Source organism: Calidris pugnax, unplaced genomic scaffold, assembly GCF_001431845.1.
Source record: "Calidris pugnax isolate Ruff unplaced genomic scaffold, ASM143184v1 scaffold54, whole genome shotgun sequence".
NCBI lineage: Eukaryota > Metazoa > Chordata > Aves > Charadriiformes > Scolopacidae > Calidris > Calidris pugnax.
In genome coordinates this window covers 13,265,249-13,291,171 of record NW_015090864.1, presented here as the reverse complement: position 1 = coordinate 13,291,171, position 25,923 = coordinate 13,265,249, and the positions used below count along the sequence as shown (strand labels likewise).

The window sequence follows — 25,923 nt, the reverse complement described above, 5'->3', positions numbered from 1 at the left end:
TGAGGCAGGGCCGCGCGGCTCCGTGGGGCAGCCCCGGGACGCGCCGAGCGCCCCGCTCCGTTACGGCCCGATAGCCGGGGTGCGCGGCGGGTCCTGGCGGGCTGCGGCTCGGGCCCTTCCTCCGGAGCGAGGCCGGCTCGACTCGCCCGTCGGCGGCCCAGCGAGCGAGGGAAGGGAGCAGCGTGTTTATCCGCTGCAGTCCGGGGCCCGGGCCTCCGGGGGGCTGCCCCGGCCGAGGGGAGAGCGCTGGCTGGGGCGGGTAGGCCCTGGTGCCTGGTGGCTTTTCCCCCTTAGTCCGATGGGGCCGGATACGTCCGTGCCCGTAGGGTTCTCCGAGGTGGGAGAGGACCGCAGTGGGCTTAGTGAGTCCTGCCTTAAAGTTTGAGGATTTTGTCTGCATCCGCCACTGCCGTGTCGGCGTCGGACTTGGTGCTGAGCGGAGCAGCGTGTGCTGTGGCAGATAAGAGATTCCGCAGGCGCCGACACTTAAATAAATGATCCTCGTACCTGTTCAGGGACTGGTTGGACTCTTCTGAACGAGGACCGTGTGTCCTCTTCTCAGCAGGCTCAGCACCGTCTTGTCTGGATTATTGAGGTGGCAGATGCAGAGTGACGAGTAGCGTGCTTGTGCTTACAGCAATGGCAGGCTGGGGTTTTCAATTCCTTTTTGAGGGTTTGTGAAGATATTCTAGGAAGAAAAGGTTGGGGAGGAAAACGAAGAAATGCATTAGAGTTTGAGACACAAGAAACTAATAAGTATTCTGCTAATGCTGAAAACTTAGCAGAAAGATGGCACTTTCAGAATCTGGTCTGTTGCACTGTCGCTCATTTCACCTGTTGGAACCCATGACCACCTTGCAGGCTTGGTGGGCTTCTCAAAGCAGCGTAGTAAAACAAATTGTGGGCTTCATATGTAAAAACACAATGCTCTTCTCAAACTAGTGCATTCTGAGAGTTTCCACACTCAACTGAGGGGTCATCAATACATGCAAAATAGGTGTTTGTAAATTCTTGTCCTTGCTTTCCCTGTTAATAAAAGCCTTCAAAGAGATTTGGAGCAAGGGTTGAAACATACTTCTTAGCCCCTTACAATTTCCTTTGTAATAAGGCACCTTTGTAAACAGTCTCTGATGTATAAAGTATCATTGAAATAAAGAAGTTATCTTTAAAATGTCTCTGGGTATTTAATTAGACGGTCATACATTTCCAGTTATGCAAAATACTGTACCCATTTGCTTATGCAGTTTAATTTCACCACTAGACATTAAATATTTATATTAATATTCAGTGATGTGCTAGTAAAACAAACAGCAGGACTAAAAAAGGATTTTTTGTCTTTATACACAAGAACACATAGGGATGCTATTCTTAACCTTTTTTCTATTAACAAAATATATAAAAGGTTCACACCTTTAGCTGTAAATGACTTCCAATTTTCTAGGTCACCTGGGCAACATTTTCCTTTAGCAGATGTTCTCTGTCAGTATTGTCCCATCAGGGATGTGCTGCTATCAGCTGAAGAAGCTTTTGATGTGTACCTTCTTAATCAGTGTGCATCTTCTTAATCAGTGTTTACCTGCTGCTGTATGTTTGTCTCAGTAGTGCACACTTGCTAATATATATTGAAATGTTACTAGCTAGTTAACAGTTAAATTTCCTGCCAGATCCTGAAGATTTCTTTGCTATTATGTAGGAAGAAGCAGGTATGGAAAGCAATTTTTTTTTGTCCCTTTTTATGGGAGGGGAGAGGTGTTACTTAATAATGTAGAAATCCAGCCTAATATTTAAAATGACTCTTCAATGAGAGTAAGGTGGAAAATGTAAGAAATAAATGTATTAATACTAAATATAAAACTATTTTTTTAATATAATCAATCATACAATGAAGTAAAACGTATTTTAAACAGGACCTAAGACCATATACTTTCAAACTGTTTGCTTGGTTTTCCTTTAACATAGGTAATGTAGATTTTAAATCTAGTGTAGTAGTGATGTGTACTGATACACTGTTATAAAGGATTTTAAGTGCTTGGCAAAAGATTTTTCTTACTTTGTAACTTAAAAGCAATAAATGTGCTAGAATTTGCTTGCAGTATAGACTGAATCAGTGATACATGTGAAAACTGTGTATGTTGGTAGTTTCTGGACTGAATTAGTAACTGGTTTTTACCACAGTCCGTATTACTAATATTTTAGAAGAAGCATAGTTATGATCTTGTTCTGTGTTTTTATGTATATTTATTAAGAATTTGATACAGTTTGATGTATGCATGGTGAAACGATGTATGACATACCACAGGAAATACAAAACCCCTACGCCTCAGGTTATAGGAATCTGTGAGTTTGAGAGTGCGCTGAAGACGGTGATAACCTGGAGTGGGCTGTGGCACTCAGGAGTGTGTTAGCATGCCTGGGCTCGAGCCACGCACAAGCCCACGCGAAGTGATGTGGCCCTGTGTGGCTGTACTGCTTCTAGCCCTGTGTGCTCAAGTGACTGCGACTGACCTTCACCTGCAGGTTTAGTAATCCCCTATATCTCTGTTATTCTATTCGGTGATCTCTACCGAAGATTCATAATCTTGTAACATGTCTGCATTATGGTACTAATGTGCTACGTTTTGTCTTTAATCATCTTTCTCATTGAAGTTTTATGCCAAGATACCTAGTCTATTTTTAAAATTACTTGTGCCCTTTGTTATTTTTGTTTCAGGTTTATAGCCTATAGTTAGGTCTTTACATTTGGATGGCATCTTTAGTCAAGTCTCTAGAATTACCAGGTTCTCAAAAAAAGTGGATTTTAGCTTACATTGAAAGACTATTTTGCTGTGTTCTAGGGTAACAGTTGCATTTTATGGCAATAAAAAAACCCAAACAAATTAAAAGCAGTATACAAATTTTCAGATTTTACTCCACTTTGCTAAAGATTTAAAACAGGCACTAATTTGTGTTGAGTCAGAATATAAATAATTACAGGTGGAATATCTATGTAAATGCTTGAATTTTTCTTGTATGTTGTAAGTCTAAATTATATTTGTCATTTCACTGGCATATATACTACTTGCTGTTGTTTTTCTAATTTAACACAGATAATCTAAAAAATACAGTCCTTTCTATTGTATTTTGTAAAATACTAGGAAGAACTTAGATTTTCTGGTGCACTGATGCTCTTTTCATAGCTATATGGTAATTCAGTTACTGGAGCACAACAGGAAGAGACTCTAGGAGAAAAATCCTGGTCATCAAAGTAGTAAACAAATAATTTTTTAATAGTTTTCTGCAATAAGTGAGGAATTTAGCTAAAATTTAGAAACTAAACCCTATTTTTTTACAATGTGAAGAATGGCTCTTTCCAGGTAAAATTTCTATGGAATGCATATGGGAATGTGGGAATAAAAGTACTTGGGTTTTTTTTCAGCAGCAGGTTATCTGTAACAGATGGCTTTGGGTAAGAAAATACTTCAGAGCCTGGATAAAGTGAATTGATTTGGACTATATTCCCATCTTTAGGAAGAGATTGCAATGAATATGTTGCCAGGATTTATACATTAATTAATCTTCCTTGGTGTGTGAGCTCTTCTGAAGCTTATGGAGGCAGTCTTACATCAATCAGACAGAGCTTTCATGTTTGAGACTCTATGGATGGTCCTAGTATACCAAGGAGGAACAACTTTTTTCCTACTTTTTAAATTAGTGTTATATTGAAAGCATAAATAAAGCTGAAATATTTTAATAAGGTAAAAGTTATGAAAAATTATGATGGAAAGCTTGGTGAAAACATTCTTCCCAGAGTTGTGCTTTGGTGAATTTCAGCAGGTCTTTAATTAGACTGTGCGGAGAGGGAAAATGTAATTAGCGGTAACTAATAAGACAGGAATGTAGAAAGATTTTAGGTGTAAAATATTTCCTTATGAATGTAATTTGAATTGGTACCGGCATACTTCTGTTGGCATAAAAAAACTAATGCTAACCCGTAAAATCTTGAATTGTTCAGCTTGGCTACCACTAGCCGTAGACTGTTATGTCAGGACTGTTAAGTCTGGTCAATAGAAAACCACTGGAGGAACAGAAGCTAGAAATATGCTTCTCTGCATCATTTGACTGGACTTTTTTTTTCATGCCGTTATTCTAGCAAAAAGGGTGATTTAAAAAAAAAAGTTATTTGTTCTCTTCAAAGATTGTGGAATATTCTGTAAAATTGTGCCGCAAAAGGAGTTGGGTTTATATTTAATTTGATTTAATGTAGTTAACTTTTAACATGTGGGACTAAATACAGGAGCCTCGGAGTCAGGCACCTAGCACATTTCCTTCCCTGTCTCTTCCATCTCTCAGTGTAAGACCTGAGAAGAAACTGCAGTAACTATCAGCCAGTTGAAACAGTTGAACTTTGAGTTCAGACGGGGTTGCCATCCCCTAGTTACAGTAACTGAACCCAAGGAAGCCAGATTTGCTGCCTCTTAAATCCCACAACTGTATCACATCTTCCTTTTGCGGCCTCAGTTCCTTGTGTAAGGAAGGTGTAGGTGGGAGCATGCCCACCGGGCATCCTGCCTGCCTCTGCCTGACCCTCTCCTGTCTCTGTTCTGTTTGTAAACTGATCTGTTGCCATGGCAATGTTTGTGACATCACCTGTTGCACCTTCAGTGCAGGGTTTGGTAGGAGAGAAAGGGAGCCGAAGAGAACCAAGCTCTTCTTTTAAAACACACTCCTTCCGTTATGACTAAATGTGCCAAGCAATATGGAAAAGCAACTGTCAGGTAATTGCATTTTTATCTAGAGGATATATTTTGAAAATTCCTCTATGGAGTTACAACTCATAATTTTTTGAGGGTCAGGGAGTTGCTTATTCTATGAAAACTTACCTTACTTTTAAACCTGCAAATTTTGAAGAATCATTATGGGTCTTGAGCCGTGAGTAGTTTACAGACAATTCAAGCATAGATCCCAGCCAGGGGTCAGTATCTCAGAAGGTTTGAGAGGTCTGTAGCAGCACATGGCTGATGGTCAGCTTGAGCCTTGTCCGATGGGAGACATGAGGCACAAAGGACCTTGCCTGCAGTGCTGGTGGGCCACTCTGGAGCACCGTGCTCCCAGCCCCGCCATCCAAGCTGCACGGGACTCTGTGCTTGTTCCTCCCCTGAGAACCATTTCCAGACCTGCCCCTCCTTGCAGCTTTCCAAAATACTTGTTTTAGAGCTCCTGGCTCTGTGAATTAATATTTTATTATGGGGGAATGGGAAGAAGGGATTTCAACTAATCTGACAGTTTTGAGAGAAATCTATGTATTTTCTGTTAATTGTTAGTTGTCTGCTCCAAATATAAAATAGTCTGGAATTGCTGTTTTCACCCTACATGTCTGATATAGCTCCCTGTACTGCATTATTTAGATATGTCTATACTTACTTTTAGACGGATGACCATGGAAATGGTTGAATCACAATCAGATGACAGTGCAGTGGATTTTGTGCCCGAGAGAGATGCTGGTCACCTTCAGAATCAGCCAGGCCGAAGTAAAATTTCCCCAGGATCTGAGGTAAGTTGAAAAGTGAAAAGATGAGAAGGATCAATAAAGTGATATTCAGAACTGCTGAGAAGGATCAATAAAGTGATATTCAGAACTTTAAAATTCAGTGACTTTAAAATTATCAATTTATATGGAGTTCTCACGTTCTATAAGTCTTGTTGTTAAATAGGGAAAATATAGCAAAGGTATACTGAAAACTGTACCTGTGGTATTTAACAAAGGGCTAGTATATTATGTTTGTTAAGGAGATGGGAATAGGGTCTTAAAGAGTTGAGGTGGCTGCAAGAGGAAACATCGCTAAAATGTGTGTATCTTGAAGATGTGTTGTATAACAAAAATGAAAACTGAATAAAAAGGATCATGGTTCTTTCCTAGTTCCATTTTTTGTACAAAATGTGTTTCAACGTCTTGCAAGTGCATTTTGAATATATGCATGTTTTGTTTTGTCCCTGTGCATTCAATGACAGTGTCTGGAGTTCCAAAATAGACTTTACGTTTTCTGTATGTTAGTCATACCTGGATTCTTCTTTGGTAGTTAATGGATAAAAGATGATGTAAAAATAATTCTCAAACATTAAAAATATGTGCTGAAACATTCAGTGCTTGAGAGAAATAGCCTTTGTGCCAGTGCTAAATCCTTAGAAGGATTTGCAGAAAACCTTTGTGAAATAAAGGAAATTATTTTAAAAAACGCCTTACAGAATTTCTTCATCATCAGAAGTTAGAAGTTACATGGCATCAAATCTTACCAAGTATTTGGTATGTTAGGTACTTGATTTACATTATAGGTATATTTTCAAGACAATGCAGCTGCTTTTTGTTGGATCTTCAGACACAAAGTGGACCTCAAAATATTTATCAGCACTTATTTGTTGGTTTTGTTACCTGTGGCATTTGTTGTGGTTTTTATATCTGCAACATTGGGAATGCTGTTTGGGTTTTTTTTAACAATGGAGCATGAAACCAAGAATTTTATTTGGTTTGCTTTGTTGGTGTCATCCCCCTCATTTCTTCTTTCTTTGATGGTTCAGTTCAGAATTGTATTTTAACTTTACAGGATGATTTACATGTAAAATCTATTGGCTTGTGCAATAGTTTGAAGAAAATACCTGTGAATTGGGTCGCTTGGGATTTTTAATGCCCATCTAGAGACAAAGCTGTCAGTGATGCTGTAGGAGGGCTTCTGCCGGTCCCGAGGAAAACACTTGTTACGTTTATCTGCATTTGATGCTTGAGTACTGTGCCTGAAGGTTCTGCCGTACTGGGTGTGGGCCTCAGGACTTTCCGTTAAAACTAGTAACTGAAGTACTGCTGATCTTGGTCAATTAACACTGACATGAAGCACGTGTACTTCAGTTTGAAGGCTCAGGATAATACTCTGGATAATTGTCTGGCGTTTACATGTGGGAGTCTCTCTTTTTGATCAGATGGCCTAGAGATCAGGCCTGAACCTGTCAGGGCTGCTCAGCGCTCATAGCTGGGGTCGATGTTCCTCTCCTGGGCCATCAGGAACAGCGGGGTTGATTAAAGTGTGCCATTCTGTGAAAAATAGTGAAGCTGGGAGGCCTCAGCAGTCAGGGCAGTGCCGTGGACCTGGCCAGAGGCTCCGCTCCTCTCTCCTCAGTGCCAGGGCCTGCAGGCCGCCCCGCCGCCCCCCAGCCTGCCCAGCCCCTGCACACACCCTGGCATCGTGGGGCTGAACTGCCTCAGCATTTCTTCAGGTAAAACGGGCTCCGGCGGAAAGCTTATTGCTGAAAGGCCTTGTCGTGACATTTCTTTGGCTTAAGATGAGGAGGACTTTCTTACCTTACGTTCCTACCTGGCAGGCTCTGAAGGTGAGACGCTTTGTTGTGGCGAGGGTTAGAGGTGGACGTTGAGAGGTGTGGGGCATCTCCTGTCTGCTTTTGCTGGTATGGGATGGGAAATTTGGGGTGTTCCTGAGGAATTCATTCATGTCTCTACTGCTGGTCCAGCATCTGAGTATTTTAACTTACAGAAAGGCACAGATAACTCCTTCTCCCTCTTTGGCCTCTGGAGGACTGCGGTTAAGAGAAGACAACCACTTAAAGTGACAGAAATATATCTTGCACCAACTTCCAGTCACCTTTCCTACTAATTTTCTTGCAAATGTGCAGGAATATGAGAAAATAAGGATGACTTAGTTCTTACCAAAAGGTAAAATGCCTGGTCACTGAAACCGAGGGCTCCTTTTCAGGTGTATGTGCAGGGTTTTTGTTTGGTTGTTGAGGTTTTTTTTTCCATCCTTGAAACAAACTGTTTTGTTCAACCTTGGTTTTGTTCAGTCAGAACTAAAGCATTTTAATACATAATCTTTTAATACTCACTTTGTTGAATATTCATTCTTACCAAAGAATGGCAGAATGGTTGAGATTGGCAGGGACCTCTTGAGATCATCCTGTCCAACCCCCCCGCACAAGCAGGGTCAGCCAGAGCAGGTTGCCCAGGACTGTGTCCAGCTGGATTGTGACTATCTCCAAGGATGGAGTCTCCACAAGCTCTCTGAGCACCTGTGCCAGTATTTGACTGCCCTCACAGTAAAAAAGTGGGTGCTTTTTATGTTCAGATGGAATTTCATGGGTTTTAATTTGCTCGTTTTTTTTGTTTAACTATGACCTTGGGCAGGGAATGACTAATAAAATGCTGAGGGATGCAGATGCCTAGGAGGTGGGGTTTTTGTGGTGGGGTTTGTTGGGGTTTTTTTTTGGTCCTCTGGAGGACCCTCCTCTGGACTTCAGGCTTTTTAAAGAAATACCTGCCACTTAGGTTTAAAAAGGTAGACAAGGCATTCGATCAGGTGATAAGCTCTAGAGGGCTGACTTTTTGTGCTGAAGAATTCTTAATGTATCCCTTATTGGGAGGAAGGGGAGACATTAAGAATGTCTGGGCTGGAGCACTGTGGTGTGATTGGGATAACCTCCAATGCTAAAGAGGACTTACTATACATTATTAATAGAGAAAAGATAGCTTTTTTTTCTTTGTCCCTAGCTTGTGTAATAGATATTGCTATATACTGCATTTTTTTGGTGATGAAAGTAAAATTACTACTTCTGCAAAAGTAGACATTAGTAAATTAGAAATTAGCAAAAATGAGATGCGTCTTTCATCCATGGAGGCAAAAATGACAATTTCTGTCTTCAAAGGTTTATTTTAAAAATAAAATTATTCTAGAGTAAGTTCACATTTATAGTTGAATTTTTTGCACCCCTTGCTTTCAGACAGTCAATGAATTGACACAGTATTGTTTTCATGATCCAGCCACCAAAATAATTAGGTAAGAAAATATTAATTTGTAAAAATTTTGATGGTTGTCTTTAGAAGCTGTTTGAAGTGTACAGAACACCTGTGTGCACAGAAGCTTAACGCCATTTCTTCAGGGAAGAACAAAAGTGCAAGGTGCAAAATTTCACAACCTGTTTTGAGATGGGCTCCATGGGTTCTATCTCACACTCACAGATCTTATACTAATACACACAGGACTGTTTTTAAAAGGAAGTTAATTTGGATTGAAATATTCTGATGATGATGATGATGGTCAAGTTTATATCTTGGAACAATTACATCTGCATTGTTATTCAAAGAGAAATTAGGTGTTCCTTTTGCAGAATGTCTAGAGGCTATACTGCATTCTGCGTTGCCCTGTGCTCAGCTACATGAAATATAACTATAAAAATGTAAGATGAATGTACTTAGGCCATTTTCAGAGTTGACAAAATGGTTTCAGTTGTGGTTTTTTTTTTTAATCCTTCATCCTTGATGAGTTCTTCTTTGAATCCCTTTCTGTAAACTTTGTCATATTCTATCTATTAGTACAGCTGTCTGCTGTCTTGGTCTGGGATAGCATCTGTTGAGTTCTCAGTGTTGGCCCTGAACTAGTCAGAGGTCAGGATTTACACTCTCTCCTGTCAGAGAGAGCAGAGGGAATTTTCTGGAGCCTGGAGTGCATAGCCATTGCAAGCTGGGACTGCTCAGGTTTAGCACTTAAGGGCTGTTCTCCTTCTGGGCTTTCAGCATCCAGCTTTGTCTTAAATCTTGCTCCCAACAGAGCAGTTGAAGTTTTCCAGACTACTGTAAATACAGCTCTAAAATCAGCCTGCCAAATGCAAGTCCAGGACATTTAGTGAAGTTGATGTTAGAGCATTGTAAAACTGCAGCCTTGTCACCATTTTGTGCTTCCTCAAGGATAAGCTGTCACCAAATGGCTGAAATCAGCCTAACCTTGTCTTCCTTGAAAATATGTGCTGCCACTTTGGCATTGGAATTGACCAGAACTTTGCAGTCTTCAGCTTTTCCATAAGTGGTGCTTGAGTGTGGTCAGTCCTTTGCTCTCTTGTTAGTTGAGGCCAAGATGCGTTTACCTTGGTTCTCCCTTTACCAGAAGTACTTTCACTTTACTTCTGGAGTCCTTGTGGTGTTTAGATTCTACAGCGGGGACAGATAATCAGATGGAGCTGTGCACTAGGTACTTCATATCAGCAGTATGATTGAGGTTGAATGTGAATGCAACCTCTGCAGTACTCTGTAGGGAAAAGTTATCTGACCTTGGGTGACAAGAGTGCGTACATCCACAGTATAACTGTTTGGATGGAAACACATCTTGAAGCCAGCAAACTGATGAGTAAGCTCTTTCTTTGAAAGAATGTATGCCTCAGTATGAATATAGTTCATGATCTTTTTTGCTGGCTACTTTTCTCTCCCTTCTTGGAAGAGGGAGCACTTACATTTCCAAACATACAAAGTCTGGGACTGCACTGCTACGACAGAATGCATGGTTGGTGTTTGTTGAAGCTATTAGACTTGGCTGTAGCATACCCAAGAGGACAGAACCCAAAAGGACATTACAACATCTAAAGTCTCTTTGCTGCTGTCAGCGACATAACCCTTACACTGTTTAATCAGGTGCTTACTGTGTAAAGCTTCCCCTCGCCCTCTGTGTTCCTGAGTTGCTTCTGTGGATTGTTTTCAGTCATTGTACCAGACAGCCCTTAAAGTAATGATGTTAAGGGTCGCATTGCTCATCGCTAATGTCAGAAAGTAATATTTTTGCCAAGTCTGCTTCAGTCAGCGTTTATTCGTTATAGCATCAAAAGGTTCTAGTATTTTGGTTAACACGGGAATGTTCCATTTGAAAACTGCAAAGGGAAATGTGAATCAAAATTGTTCTAATAATTTCTAATATTTATAAAACATGCAGAATAGGAAATTGGGAAGATTTTTTTCAGTCTTAGTTGTAGGAACAAACCTAATACAAAGGAATCACAGACATTTTAAAGTAAAGTTTGTGGATTACACATTGTAGAACCTTTGGGTATTTGTGGAAACTCAGCAAACGGTGATCAAATCAAGTTGAGCTATTTAAAATAGATATAAATGAACAAACAAATCACTTCTGGTTTTCTCCAGTTTTAAAACACTACCATGTCCTTTTCCCTCAACCCTACTTCCCCCATTTAATCTCTTATCTGAATTAATGGGGACAAAACAATTTCTCCTGTGATATTGTACATTTCAGAGTATTAGCTGAGTGTGGTTTTCTCTTCTTGTTGTATGGTTATACTGAATAAGGAGTTTTTAAATGAATGTAGTGTTTCTTAATCTTGAGCACTGGATCACTTCCTGATTATATGTGCTTGACCCATTGTGTACTAAAAACAAACTCATAAACTGTTCACCTTGTATTGTCTGTGCCGTACTCAGAAAGTTCTTTCTGATACGCAGAATATTGTATCAGATTGCAGCTCTCACAAAGGTGGCAGTAAATCAAAAGGTTTGGTGAAATTGCCTTTGTAATGTTTGGAAAGGTTGGAATGCTTTGTAAACATACAGACTGCTCCATGCTCTTTCATTGAAGCTTGGGTTAGGTATGATGTCAGCTTTGACACAAAGTAGCTCATACTCTTCAAGTCTTTGACGCTTTCTAGATAGCAATCTTAAATACCTATTTCTGATATTAATGTTAATATTTGTTTTATTGATTGGGAAGAAGGTTTGTATATCCTTGCTATTTGATGCCATTTAAGGAATGATAGTTTCCATTTCAGGGTTAGAAATATCCTCAATTGTTCTACTTCCTGAAAAGTGGTTCAGTTTCCTATAACAATTGAATAATTACATAGTGAATGTTTACAAGATCCTGTCAGTGTTTCCTAGAAACATTGTCTCCTCAACATCATTTGAGGCAACATTTGGTCTTTTTGATAGTAATGCATTTTGATAGTAGCTAAAATTTTTCTCTTACATCAAGAAATGAATATTTCCCAGACAAGCAATGACTTATGGATCAGGAATGAAAATTTCTTACTATATTTGGAATTAAAAAAAACAAACCCTGAAGTGTGAATAAAGAAAAATACAAAACTTTCTTTAACTTTTTGTATTCAGCATTCATCATGCTTTTCTTCTCACTGTCATCTCTTTTTTACCTTTATTGGTCATACCAGATACTTCTCAGCCCCAAAAAGTAAGCTGGGAAGGGAATAATACCAGAATTTTAGATATGAGTCTGGGTTTATTCTTGTACGTGCAGAATATATAAATAATCTTTTTCAATGCAGTTTACTTTGAAAAACACTGTCTTTTTATCGTATGATTTATTTGGGTCATTCTCTTCTGAGTTTAGAGATGTTTCATCACATAGAACTTGAGATTAATCATAGTGTTTTCCCTTCAGTATTTGTTTCTGTTAATAGACTTAACAGTAATAGGATGAATATTGGACTATTTCTTAGCCTGTAGGTGTTGAACTGTTTCTTAACCCATTCATTCTCTGTACTGATGTTTGAGAGCCAAGGGCTGGGGAAAGCTGTGTGTGCTCTAAAATGTCATCAGAAAAAGGGATCAGATTATTCCTGAACAAAACACTTTCTTCAGCTTTGCTAGGCCTAAAGAAGGTACAGCTGTTCCTTATTTTTATATTAAGGCACTGGTACACTCCAACTCTGTTTTTCTTGAATGATATATATATATGTCTAAAAAGAGGATTTCTTAAACTAAACCAACATATGAATCCATGTATTGTATTATTTAACAATTTTTTTTGCTATCTGAAAAGTTCTCACATCTCTTGAGACATCTGTCTGAAAAGCATAAGTTCAAACTAAACTTCTTGCCTAACAAAGCAAAACCAAAGCATTTCTGGATTATTTTTTTTTTTCCTGACTAAGAACTTTCTGTCCTTTATGATGATGTAGCAACATAACACTTCAGTTATTGATATTTTTTGTTACATTTCTTGAGGTTCTTGCTAACCTTCATGCTAGCGTCAGCAGATTTTGTGTGTGATAGCTTAGAGTTGTTTTTTACTGAAAAGAAAACATGAAGTCTCTGAAGAAAAAAAAAAAAAAGAAAAAAAGGAAGACAGATTTGCAATTTTCTGGGGGACAGTTTTAAGCTTTCCATACCATTTGGAAAGATGCACACCATATTTTTACTAGTAAAACTTGTTTATTTCTGTATGTGATAATTAAATACATTTAGCTATTTTTAGATATGGCATCAGAACCAGTTTGTTTTAGTATCACTTCTAAAAGCATATGCTGAAGTCTTAAGGCATGTTACTTAAACACAATGATTGTAATTTTTGCAGGTTTCTGTAGCTGCATCAAGTGCTGGAAGAGGATCTCCAGCTGTAACTCTAGTGCAGTTGCCTTCTGGTCAAACTGTTCATGTCCAGGGTGTCATTCAAGCCACACAGCCCTCAGTCATTCAGTCACCACACATGCAAGCTGTTCAGGTTAGCTCTTTTATTTTTACATTTTCATGAATATTTGGTGCCTCATAACTCTTCCCCCCAACCCCATCTTCACTTTCTCTTCATTCTTTTGGGTGCTGCAAGATGTACTTATATGGTGCGAGAAACAGCAGGGGGGAAGGTGGCAAACTGCCAACCAGTAGCAGCTCTACAAGCATTGTGTAGCCATTCCTTAATGCTTCCTGTTTGTCTTTGAAGTACTTGTGTCTTGGAACCCTGAACCTTAAGCAATAGCATATTTGTGTAATAATGTGGCCTGACTTCACTGTACCTTGCAGGTTTTTCTGTTCTGTTAAATTCTATGAATAACATGTTTCTAATGAGACTGCGAACTCGTAAATTTGCAAGTATCTCATACTGTATTTTTTGGAAAGCATCTGGATGTAATGGAAGTAAATGTATTATAGTCAAATGATTCCTTGTTGTTTTTAGCAGATCCTGTTAGAGCATCTGGTGTGGATATAAGATCAAAAATAAGGGTAGCATCAAAACAAACTTTTTTTTTGGCAAATGTTTGAAATTGCGGGTGTTAGAAAACAGGGACTGGTGCAATATGCTTAAGAGTTTTCAGAGCTTTTAACTAGTGAAAATAGAGACAATGAACTTGCAGTGCTTTGAAAGTGACTTGGCCTCCCATTGGTGTTTTTCTTGTAGCTATGAATGCCTTTGCTCTAGTTTTCTTAAAATCTGATTGTGAAATGTCAACTGAACTGCTTTTGCAAATAGAATTGATATCTCTGGTGAAAGGCTCTTTACCTGTTATGTGTGAACTGTTTTACCTGCAGTCATTGCAACATGTTAAGGAAAAGACGTGTTGTCAGTCTGCTTGAGAAGCCACCTTTAATGTTTGAGACTTAGTGGCTTTCAAGTATAATAAATAAACAGGCATATATAAGTGTGATTTATCTTAGAGATTAGAGAAAAAGAATAAAACTGTGGCCAGATACTGAATATTTATTTGTAAGCAGTAGGTGTAGATGATAGGAATTGCTAAGGTTTTCAAGTTCTAGATCACTATTGCAACAGGGATGGAAGATGGCAAAACACCTGGGTTTGGTCAAACTTGAAGTCAAATCAGACTACAAAATAAATACTTTCTTAAATGGAATTCTTTCTAACGATAATGTCCTAGAGTAAACTTTATCAGATAAGCATGTTACAGTCATTCCCAGTTTGCCACTGCTTTTCTTCAAGTCACTATAGTCAGGACATACATGCAAATATAGAGGTCATGCTGCAAAACTCAGGAGGAAGAATTTGTCTGGAATCTCTTTCCAGCTACTTCTGTGTCGTCTTAGGGGAGTGGAAGTCAACTGTTTGTTGTATTGAGTGAACTCTGGCTGTCTTTCTTTTCCCAAAGGAGGAGAGACAGGAAAGCTGTGTCCTGATTAATAGTTAGTTCTAGGGTTTTGGTTCGGTTTCATTTGAGCATGCTAATGGCAATTAAGGTGACTGTACAAGAAGGGCTTGAAGATACTGTAAAGGACTCCATTGCAGAGGTTGTTGAGCCCTTCTGTGATCCTCTTAAGTACTTTATCCTGCCACCTGGCATTTCCTCCAGATTGTTTGGCTTTAACTTGATATCCTATCTCTGCCAAACAGTGGGGAACTTGGGAAATGATATCAATTTACTCTAATATTAAAAAAGGCAAAAAACACTGAGGGTTGATTCTAAAGCTCCCATGACCTCTCCCTCAAACACCTGCAGCTTTAAAACTGGAAGGTGTTCAAAATTTTTTCTTGTAATACTGTTGCTTTTGTGATGGAAAAAAGAAATGCTTAGCTATATCACATTCCCTATTGTTTTGTTAATGTTGTTTTACTTGTAGGAAGGTTTGAAGTTCAGATTGCTTTGACTTTTCTACTTGCTCCCTGTAACGTATCAGGTATTGGCGGACTAATATGAGCTCCAAGTTAAATTTGCTCAAATGCAGAGCAGTGTGGTAAAGCTGAAGTCTGAATGATACCCAGGAACAAATGCCAGTGGCTTCAATTGATTAGCATTGTGAACGTGGTTGCTTGCTATTAGAACAAGTTGAAACATGAAATTTATCTCTTTGTCTTGAAGAAAATTAGAACTTTTGAAATTTCTTGCAGAAAGTGTCCTCTTTCACATTAAAATGCTTAAATCATCATTTGATTTCCTTACCTTCTTCCCCAAAGTATGGCTGTTCTTGACTTCTTTGGCCCTCTTCACAAACTAAGGGTGGCTACTGGTAACCCTTAGTAGAATGGGAAGGTTTAAAGGCGCTAAGGTCTTGTTTTCCTGCTGTTTGGCCTAAGCCAAATAGATTTTTATTATTGTTTTTTCCCTCTGCAGAATGAGAGTTCTGTTTTGAGATGGGATGCCCAGACTCTCAGCTGTGTAATACTGCTTTAGTTTTGAAGGCTTATGCCAGTGGCTTGAAGGTTGATCCACAAGCAGATCATGTAGGGTACTGGAGAGAAATACTTTTCAGAGACATCTTTGCTGGTCAGCGGTGGTCCATCCTGCAAAAGGATGAATACAAACTTCTTGAAGCTCTTGTTTCTCTGCCAGTCAGCTCTGCAGTCTGGTTTGGAGCTATACATCTGTAGACATGCAGAAGCACCTCTCATTGTTTCTAGGTGGTCTTTTCTTTTCGTTAGGCTGGTGTAGAGATTTAATGACTTTCAATGTTAGCCTAAAACAGCGCTTAGTCTGAAACTGCAGTCTGATCTGCCTTCAAGTGAAAAGGTCATCTTCCACACTAACTTTACTGCATTGTTTCAGTTTGGAAATCTTACACCAATAGTTCTGAGTACTTACATGAATGAAGAAAATAGTGTGTTTCCTCATTCAGTAATCACTTTCAGTTCTGTGTAATAGGATTGTTGCTGGTAAAGAGTGTGATACAGTTCCAGGCCTTAATGTCATCTTTGGTAATTTTAAGAGAGAACCTGTGAAAATGCTACTAATAAAGGTCTGAGAAAATGAGACATTCTTGACTTGTCAGGAGTTTCTAAAACTTGCACAGTATTACTAAGCAATGTATTTGTATTTATGAACATGTGTTGCTAAGTGTAATAAATGTGTATATTTAAATAAACTTATTTTCTAAGTAGCTTTGGTGTGGTTTTGAAGAGGCTTTTGTATTATATACTGTTGTATAAGGTGCATTAGTGCAGTACTGTATTTAAATGTTTCATTTCATGTTTAAATCTTCTGTCTTCAGTACTTTTTCACAAAAAAGTAACCTGGATTATTTTTATTTTTTTACTTATTCAAATGGAAGAATCTAAATGGCATTGAATTGCTAACCTCATAATATGTGATTTGCTTTGGAAAAAGGAAGTCCAAGATCACATGATTAGTGATACATAAGTGCAGAAACTTCCTGTATGCAAACATGGAAGGAACTTTTTAAAATAATCTTTTACTCTGCTGCTATCTTCTTTTTTTTTTATTAAGTTATGAATTTCAGAAACTTTGCTATTACAGGTAGCATCAATTCCAGATGAATCTGCAGAATCAGAAGGGATAATTGATTCTCAAAAACGTAGGGAAATACTTTCAAGAAGGCCTTCATACCGGTAAGGACATTTTATTTTGGTCTTGCTGGTTTTTAAAGGCAGCTTATGTATTACAGCAAAACTGTCTGATAAAAGCCAGTGAGTGACTTAGTTTTCTCATTGATAGGGATCTTCACATATATAAAATTATTTACATTCCTTTTTAGAAAAATTTTGAATGAACTCTCATCAGATGGTCCTGCAGTACCGAAGATTGAAGAAGAAGACAAGTCAGATGATGAAGGAGCACCTTCTGGAATTTCTGCGATGGCCATGCCAACCAACCTGTATCACACTAACACAGGGCAATACAGTATGTTTGCAAAGATACTATGTGACGTTGCAGAAAATATATAGGAACAACTTTGTTTTGAAGAGTTCCATAGTGAAGTTGAGATGTTGAATTTTGATGAAGAAGAATGACAGCTTCTATATTTCTAAATAATTGCAATTTTTATATTTATATTTTCCTATCATGGGCATTATAGACTTTTAGTCTGTTTATTGTAATGTTTGTTGGTTGCCAGATTTAGTCCTAAAGCTGCCGTGTATTAAGAATGTGGAGGTGAGGCTTAGGTGAAATGAAAAATGTTGACACTTACATGTGAATGTTCAGTGCTATAAATCATTGCAGTTTCACATTACTGTGATTTGCTGTGTAATAGTGGTATTCATTACATGACATGACAATTAGTGTATTAGACTTTTTTAAAGTGTAAGGTTGGAGTATGAAATTATTTCTTAACTGTGAATTTTCTTTTAAGAAAGAACTGTGTCTCTTCCTCTCCAGTTGTCAAGTATGAACACTCTAGCTGCAAAACTAACCTAAATCATGGTCTCCAACATTTGATACTTCATCCAAATGCAAGTTGAAAGTTAGATTCACAGTTTTGTTCTATAGATTTTATTTTTTTTTAATTCCTGTATTTATGTTTAAAACGTTGCATACCTCGCTCCCTACAACTTCTTTCGACTTAATCATATAGCATCTAAGGGATAATTTCCTAACAACTGGTTTTTCAATTATGTATTGGATAAAGCTGCACTCCTTCAGTTATATTTTTCATGTATTTTCATGTGAAATGCAGGTAGTTTTCCTTTGATGTAATGACAGGAAAATTGCAAAAGAAATGTGGGGTTTTTTCCCTGAAACAAGAGAACAGAGGAAGTCTATTGAAACATCGCAATGGCATAGAAAAGAGGGTAGAGTACTTCTCTAGTTGTATTCTAGTCACCCTTAGAATTCATCAGCTATATTTAATTTATGCAACTGAAGTAATTAAGAACTCTGAGACAGCAGAATTTGCCTATAATAATATCTACCCCTTCAGCATAGAAAGTACGGGTTCCATAGAAAGCTTGGGCTCCTAAGCTGCTTTTCTTACCCTTTCTGTAAGGTATAGACATAAACATCTGCTTCATGATATCCAATATCTGAAGGGCTCTTTTCTGTGGACTTGTAGTCATGGTAAATGACACCCAATAAAAAAATCTGTCAGGTATCCTGGACCAAATTAAATTATTTTCTTCAATTTTTGAATTATATTTTTGGTTTTGTTTAGGTTTAGCTTCAAATACATAAATATATATATTTTTTTTCAGTTTCAAGGCTTAAAAAGAAGTGCTGTAGTGTCTGTACTGTGTTCTATTAAGCCTTCAAACCCTTAGGATTTCTGAGAAGTTAGGAGTTTAGGTTTCTTGATCTTAGATTCCTCTAAGAAACCAGAGTTGTACTTCTACTAGCAATGTCTTGCAAGAGGTATTTCTTACCTCTTAATTGAGGATGTTTTAATTTGAACATAGCTATAAATCTTAGTGACAGGGAAGCATATAAAAGAATAATGAAATTCACAGGTTTTGCTTTCTTTTTCAATCAGATATTTACTTCTGAAAAATCAAACAGAGAATATCACCAACAATCTGCTTGAATTAACAGTCTGCAAAACTTTAATTAAAACTTATTTATCTTAATTTAAACTTGGCTTTCACATGAGCCAAGCTTAGAATAATTCTGTTTTATGCTGCTTTTTCTTTGAATAAGATAAATTCGTAATCTAAAACATGTGCTGTATATTTAAGGTAATTTAACTTGTTAAATAAGTTTTCAGCTGTAATGAGGCATTGCTTCAGGATGCAATGTCAGACTTTGTAGACTCACCTGATTGTGGTTCAAAAACTTTGTTTTGAGAGCTTTGTCTTCCTGGAAATGATTTTTCTTACCCAATTTTTTTTTATTTTTTTTTTTAAAGTTAAACTTTGTAAGTTAAACTATCACACATCTCTTGCTGCGTTGAAGTCTGTGTGTTCTGTCTAATTCTGGTTTGGAACAATTACCTCAATCTCTTTCTTAGGATACTTTATCATTACCCTTAGAGTTATTGCTTGCCAGAAAAGTTAAATTTCAGGTCGAGTCAAAGTGTTAGCAAGGATGGTCATCTCCATGTAGTAGAGGGGGTTTTAATTTGGAATTTACTGAAGAGGGCTTGACGGTTTAGTTCTGGTCCTTACACATATAAGACACAGATCTGTAGCATTTTTCAGCAGCCATCCTGTTGGCTGCTTGTGATCCTTAGGAACTGCTGTGAGCTAAAACTGGGAACACTGTGTGGGAATGCAGCATCTCCTGCATTGATTTCAGTCTGGATAAGATGCAGAAGGTCACTACATGTATCGATTTTTATCTTTACATCTCCTGCCAATAGCTCTCTACTTCTGCTTATCACTCTTGTATCTTAGTACTCTTCTCGTCTTGGCCAGCTTTGGTTGTGTGGGTTGTCTTGTGCAGGCATCCAGCAGTTGATGAATTAAGCTTGTACAATGTCCATGGCAATGAAGAACTGGTCTTGGCAGTGTCACTACAGCCATCTGTACTGTGGCCTGGTTTAAAACAGGCATGTTACTACATTTGCTGATTCCTTATTTTCCGTACTGTTCTCTCTATTACTGCACAGAAAAGGCAGTTTAGTTGAAAAGATAAATTTGTATGTTGGTGTCTGGATGTCTGGGATGACTATTTTTGGAAGAACTTGAAAAAAAATTCTTTTTTCTATTAGCAGCAGTGATGGGTGTTCTTTGCTTACTTTTTACCAGCCAAAATGGTATGTTGCCATGGTTTCCAAGTGTGTTTTTCTTCAGAGCTTATTGGCTTTGGCTTTTGGAAGCAGACAGACTGACAGGCATGACCAGGTAGATAAAGTGTCTTTCCCAGTTACCTCCATCAATACATGTGTTATCTTTCTGTAAGGGGAATGGATAGTTTTGCATAAAGTGTTGTCTTGTGTATGAGCCCTGTAGCCTGATCTGACTACAAACCTAGTCTGTTGGCTGTAGTTCTGTCATGTTGGTTATTGAATCCTGAAAAAAACCATTGCTTTGCCTCACCTGGGGTGGTGGTCTAACTGTGCAAGAGTTGTTTGTTCAATTGGAGTGTGTGAATCAGCTGCCCCCTCTTTGCCTACTTGTGCATATCATGATGTTCTGTTTGAAATGATGTAGGGAAAATGAAAATTACTTGTTCTTTTGCCATCTGTTTGGGTTGCTTGCTGTCTTAGGCTTTTAACAATTGGAGAATTAATAAATCTTTTTGGAAAGGCCAACTTTATTTGCTTTTTCCAGTTTTGGAAGGGAGGGAAAGATCTGATTTTTTTGAATTAGAGCTATTAATCAGTCTGAGAGAATGGTGTTAGCACCATATTCAGTCCTAGCTAGAAGAGAAGATGCCACTTACACCCATCCACCTGCATGATGTACAACCCCAGGGACTGTCCAGGAAAGTCCTGTACTCTTCCTTGAAGGTCCAATTTCCAGTAGAGCTCCAGCACAAGAAGTCTGTGCAGTGGTTGAGATCAGGACAGTGAATGGGGTGGGGGGCAGTGTGTTGTTCGGGGAATATGGCAGGAATCAGTCCTGTAAAGGAGAGAGTTACTGGAGTTAATTCACTTTTGTTTAGAAAAGTACTGGGTTGTGATCTGAATGAATAATTGCAGGACAGCTGTGACATAACTGTTTGCCCAGGCTCACTGTGGAGCCAAGAACTTCGTATGATTCTGTGCTGGTGTTTTACTGCTCGTGAACTCAAGCTGGCTGGTTTTACGTGGTGTGATACCGTGATGGTGTAGACATACCATTTTTGGTGCTAATTGTGAGAGGCAGAATTTGGCTGTGTATAACTTCTCTGGGAGGTAGAGGTGACAAGTCTGGCTGGGAAGCTTGTGTGCTGCTGGCAGCCTGCTCTTGTCCTGGATCTTGTGAAGAACAGAGACAATGATTTATTTATTCTCTCTTCCACCCTGCCCCAAAACAACTTGCTCATTTTTTCTTTTTTTTCCTCCCTTAATACCTTATGGAGCCTGCATGTTACTTTAAAAGGGAGATGTGCTTTTTAACATGTGTTAGATCTCTTTCTATTGCCTAACTTTTCTTTTTCTTTTTATGTTTAGTTACTATAACTCAAGGTGGTACAATTCAGATTTCTAATCCATCCTCTGATGGTGTCCACGGACTACAGGCATTATCAATGACAAATTCAGGAGCTCCTCAGCCAGGTGCTACCATTGTGCAATACGCAGGACAATCACCTGATGGCACACAACAGTTTTTTGTTCCTGGAAGCCAAGTTGTTGTTCAAGGTATACTTTATTAGTCTACTGTATTTTGGTTTTTTCATATAAAATAATTTTTCTTAAAAGGCTTTTTAATTTGTGTTGACAAAATTGCACTATTAAATAAAATATTTATGAATAACAAGATGAAAGACAGTTTTAGGAGTAGACTCAGTTTCTCTGCTCAGTAAAGCAGCTACTTCTTTTCATTTAAAAAGTTACAAGAAGGAAATAATGGTACAAAATCACTTTCTGTTTTGAATTCCTTTGTCTAGGCTTTTGAGATATAATTTTAATTGCAGTATAGGTCCTGTTACAGATTGAAATGAGATGCTGAGGCTACTTCTCATTTAATATATGAAAATAATTTGTTTTTTTTAGCAGTTAATCTTAATAAAATGAGTTCTGAAGTTCTTTAAATTAGGGCAGAATTTCCTTGCAACCTCTGATTCTTGTAGTTATTAGAAGGGAGATCCTTTACTGAAGCTAGTTTTCTCACAGAAGAACATTTTGTAGGTTCTATAAAATGCACACATGCGAATTGACCTGTAAATAGTAAGTTCTTGAACTTTGCTGTAGTTTATGCAGGATCTTTTTTCCTTGCGTTGTTCCTGGCCTTTTGGAAATGCTGAGGCAGATTGAGAACCAAAGGCAACTTGGATTCTTACTGATAGCAGGGAAGTTAGGGTTGGGATTTGGGTTATGCTGAGGAAAACCCTTGAAAATGGGGAAGAGATGTAATTACGGAGTGGATGAGAGTCATTGACTAAATGTAGACACGGATATCTGAAACAGTTGGTGAAGTCCAAGTTGAGGTGCTTTTTTTTCCCTAATATGAATGTTTGAAATAAGTTCTGTCTTTAAGTGGGTCTTTCTCGCTTTGCTGTAAAGGAAGCCCAGGATGTAAATAAAGGTAATAGCTTGTAGATACCTGAACTTGTTGAGACAATGCTGAATAGTGGTACCTAATTTGAATTCTTCCATTGCCTCTGGTTAATTCTTTGCTGAAATACATTGTCTTTCCAAGACTCTTCAGAAGCATTTCGAGGAAGCTCTGAGACTTGCAATACAAAAAAGCCTAAACCAAAATACTAGTTTGTATCATGCAGATAGTATTGTTATAACTTTCCTAAATATTACTATGAATACATCTTTAGCAAAGCCTTAAGAACCAAATTTGGTTGTCCCTCATTCAAATTTCCCACTCTGGTAGTGCATGTTTTCTGATTATGAGTCTGTTTTCTATACCTGTGCATGCACATCCCCTAAATTAGAGGAATTCTCCATCTCTCAAGATTGACTGTAGTATTTTGTATGTATTGCTTTGATCCTTCAGAACTTTGGCAAAGGGGAGGGCAGAGACAGTAGCTCCTCAGTTATTTCCTAAAGCCTCCCCAGTCTGTGAAGAAGCCTAGAACTGGTGTCTGGCAGCATTTCAGTCCTTGGGAATTTCATTTGACTGGCCTTCCTTTACAGACTCAGTGTTTCTGGTTTGTCCTCTGACAGGGCTGTCATCTAACCTCCCTATTCAGTGTCAGTGATGGGCTCGACTGCTTGATGGTGTAGCCCATTAAGTGTCTTGCCTGTGATGAAAATGTTCAAAATGGATTCAGAGACAGCTACTGAATCCTGCTATATCCTGTTTCTGGAAGCTTCTAGATGCTTTTAACTAAATTGATTTGTTCTCCGTGCACAGAGAAGTTGACTTCCTAGAATTCTCTGTTGCTTTGGCCCAAAGTCCAGTGCTTTAGTGATGCTCATAGCTGTTCACACAGAAGAAAAATGCTACGTAACATATACAGGGAAAAAGAAAAAGGGAATAGTAAGTGAGCATGAGCTCAGAGCTGATGAGAAAATAAAAGGTTTCGACTTATACACGCTATTGATACTGGAAAATTTATTTTAAAACCCAACCTTAATTTAAAAAAGAGTATATAAAAAGAGTATGAAAGCACCTGAGGATGTTTAAAGTAATACAGATCTCTTTATGATAATAATTGCATATCCTCAACAAACCCGAGTTATTCAGGATGGAGTAAGAAAATGGAATTAGTTGGATCTACAGATCCCTAGTGTGTCCTTACTACAGGTCATCTTGCCTATGCTAGAAGGTCTGTAGGAATATAGTTTGTGAACTTTTGCCATTTCTGTACACTTTGCAGTTCACTGTTCAGCTAATATACTGATAGCACAGATTATAATAGAAAAGCAACATTCTGCTTCGTAATCTTTCCACTTATGTATATTTTTATAATTATTTTAGGTAGACAGGTTATGAATTTTAGTTGTAATAATCACAGAAGTAAAAGAAAGGAAAAAAAACAACCCCGCAACCCAACATGGAGTATCAGTCCTAGGGCAGCAAAGATCTGTTTCAGAATCTTTCAGATAGCATATGTATTTATGTTTTTTCTAAAGTATTGGTTGATGTGTCTCATGTAATAGTGAACGGCAACACGTAAACCCTGTGCTTGATATTTTCTGGTAACCTGTAATAGGGAAAAAGGATTCGTATAAAAGCGCCAAAGGTGTTGATCCAACTGGGTGATATTCCATTTGCTACAAGTTTATATTCATAGGCAAAATAAGAGGCAGTTCTGATGTCCTGACATTTTCCTAATACAGCTTAAGGGGTTTTTTTGCTGGCTAGGAAGTGTTTAATTATTAGTGAGTGTAGAAAAGTTGCATCAAAAATCACTGTGTTGGGATGTATTTGTGTTTCCATAATATGGTCAGTGATATGAAAAGTGGTATTTGAGATCTGTGGCTTGAATTTCTTGTGTGCTTCAGTTCTGATCTTCTGCTCATATGATCCTGAAGTGGTTCTGTAATCACAGGGCGCTCCTCTTCCGCCTTGATGCTTCCATTATTGCTGTTCTTGGTATAGCTTCACAGCTGATGAATTACCAGTCTGAATTTGTTTATTACAGACAAAAGCCTTAGAAGTTTGCTGTGCCCTATATACTAACCAGTGCCTGGACTGGTCTGAAACTAATTTAATTTAAATGGATGTAAATAAGGAGTAACTGTTAGAGTTGAGATTTTTAAAAATAATTTTTAAAACTAAGTCAACCAGATCTGTTGGACTTATTTTGAAAAAGGAGGGAAGTGGGGAGAGGTAGTTCCTACCCAGAGTTACTGTTCTGCCTGTTACAGCATCTGAAACCACTAGCTTTAGGTTGTTTTACTTTGTTGGAGCTTTCGTCATTCTTTTCTGAAGCTTTTAACTGAAATTAAATGAGTGGGTTGTGGGTTGCCCCCCACTGCAAGGAGCTTTAGCCTTTCATTTGCGTGTTTGTTACAGCTTATTAAGCTTTCCTGGCTTGCACGTGTCTGACAGTTCTCTGCCTTTCAGTGGAACTGCTCCAATCAAAACAATTGCATGTCTTTTAAAATTTTTCCTATTTTCTATTCAGTCATGACTTTAGCATTCTGATTCATTCGTGAATTCTAGAGCCACGTTTTAATTTCTCTCAGCCAGTGCTGTGAATTTTCAGGTCTTGCTTTACAGCCAGCTTAGTGGTGAGTGCTTTCTGTAGCTTTATGAATAATTCAAGGGAAAAGAACAAAGCTAGGCTTATAGAAATATGGAAGAGGAAGGAAAGAAAGGGGTTACTGGAAAAGGAGTTCTTCAGGCTGCAGTTTCAGTGAGCTGTTCCAGTGACAGAGCATATTAATGACAGTGGTAAGCAAGTGAGGTCATAGTGATGTCAGTGCTCCTGCTTGTAATCCTGCACATGCTTGCTAGTTTGGAGCAGTTCATGCTGAGCTGTGGCAGAGGAGCAGGAGAGTCGTGTGTGCAGAAGCAGATCATGGCTGTAACAGGGGATGAAACAGGTAAAAAATTTGCTAGTCTTTTACATGATATTTCTGGGTATTTAAGCAGTGCTTACTTGGTATTTGTGACATTGTCTTTTGAACCTGTTGCTGTAACTATTTCATCTTTCAAAACTAGTACAAGTAGCTTCTGGTTATATCTAGTCAGTGGAGGATTTCAGAGCAGTTTTAACAGTTTTTTTGGGGGGGGAAGAGGGAAATCACTGTGAGTACGTGAGTTCTTGCACAGATTGATTCAGATAACTAATCTTTACTATTTGATGCAGCATTTTGCTGAAAAAATCCACCACTCCTTAAGTCCTTCTTTATTGTGGAGATAGTCATATATGTTACTAAGTTTATAACTGTTGTTTTATTTTGTAAAAACGACAGTGCTTTGTTTAGCAATAAACACTTCAGATTTGATAGTTAAAATAGACTTAAGCATAGCTGTAAGAGAAAGGTGTGCGTTGTTTCAGTAGTGTAAATAAATCCTATGCTTTTATTATTAAAGAAAATACTGAACGCAAACAAATTTGCGAGCAGTAATTTTTAAGTGCTGTAACGCCCGCTTGTTTTCTCCTCCGCTGTTAAAATGGTCTGTTCCTCAGCTAATTGAGTTCAAAAGGCTGACGTCATTAGATTTCCTGGAATCATGTTGCAGTAGGGAACTGGAAAAGTTAAAC

At 38.2% G+C, this 25,923-nt stretch overlaps 1 protein-coding gene across 12 annotated transcripts in view; it reads left to right on the top strand.

Annotated features, from left to right (window-relative positions):
- The window catches only part of CREM (cAMP responsive element modulator), a 34,049-nt gene that overhangs the window by 1,767 nt on the left and 6,359 nt on the right, over positions 1-25,923 (top strand). For 2 of the 12 annotated variants that reach the window (XM_014944982.1, XM_014944980.1), the window contains exons 2-7: positions 4,642-4,754; positions 5,407-5,530; positions 13,125-13,271; positions 16,750-16,841; positions 16,988-17,133; positions 21,260-21,448. In XM_014944982.1, the coding sequence (XP_014800468.1) occupies positions 4,714-4,754; positions 5,407-5,530; positions 13,125-13,271; positions 16,750-16,841; positions 16,988-17,133; positions 21,260-21,448 (739 nt within the window). In that variant the 5' untranslated portion in view covers positions 4,642-4,713. Of the gene's footprint in view, positions 1-2,501; positions 2,518-4,641; positions 4,755-5,405; positions 5,531-13,124; positions 13,272-16,749; positions 16,842-16,987; positions 17,134-21,259; positions 21,449-25,056; positions 25,259-25,923 lie in introns of those variants that run through there. The other 10 variants (XM_014944985.1, XM_014944984.1, XM_014944988.1 and 7 more) reach the window with 8 other exon arrangements.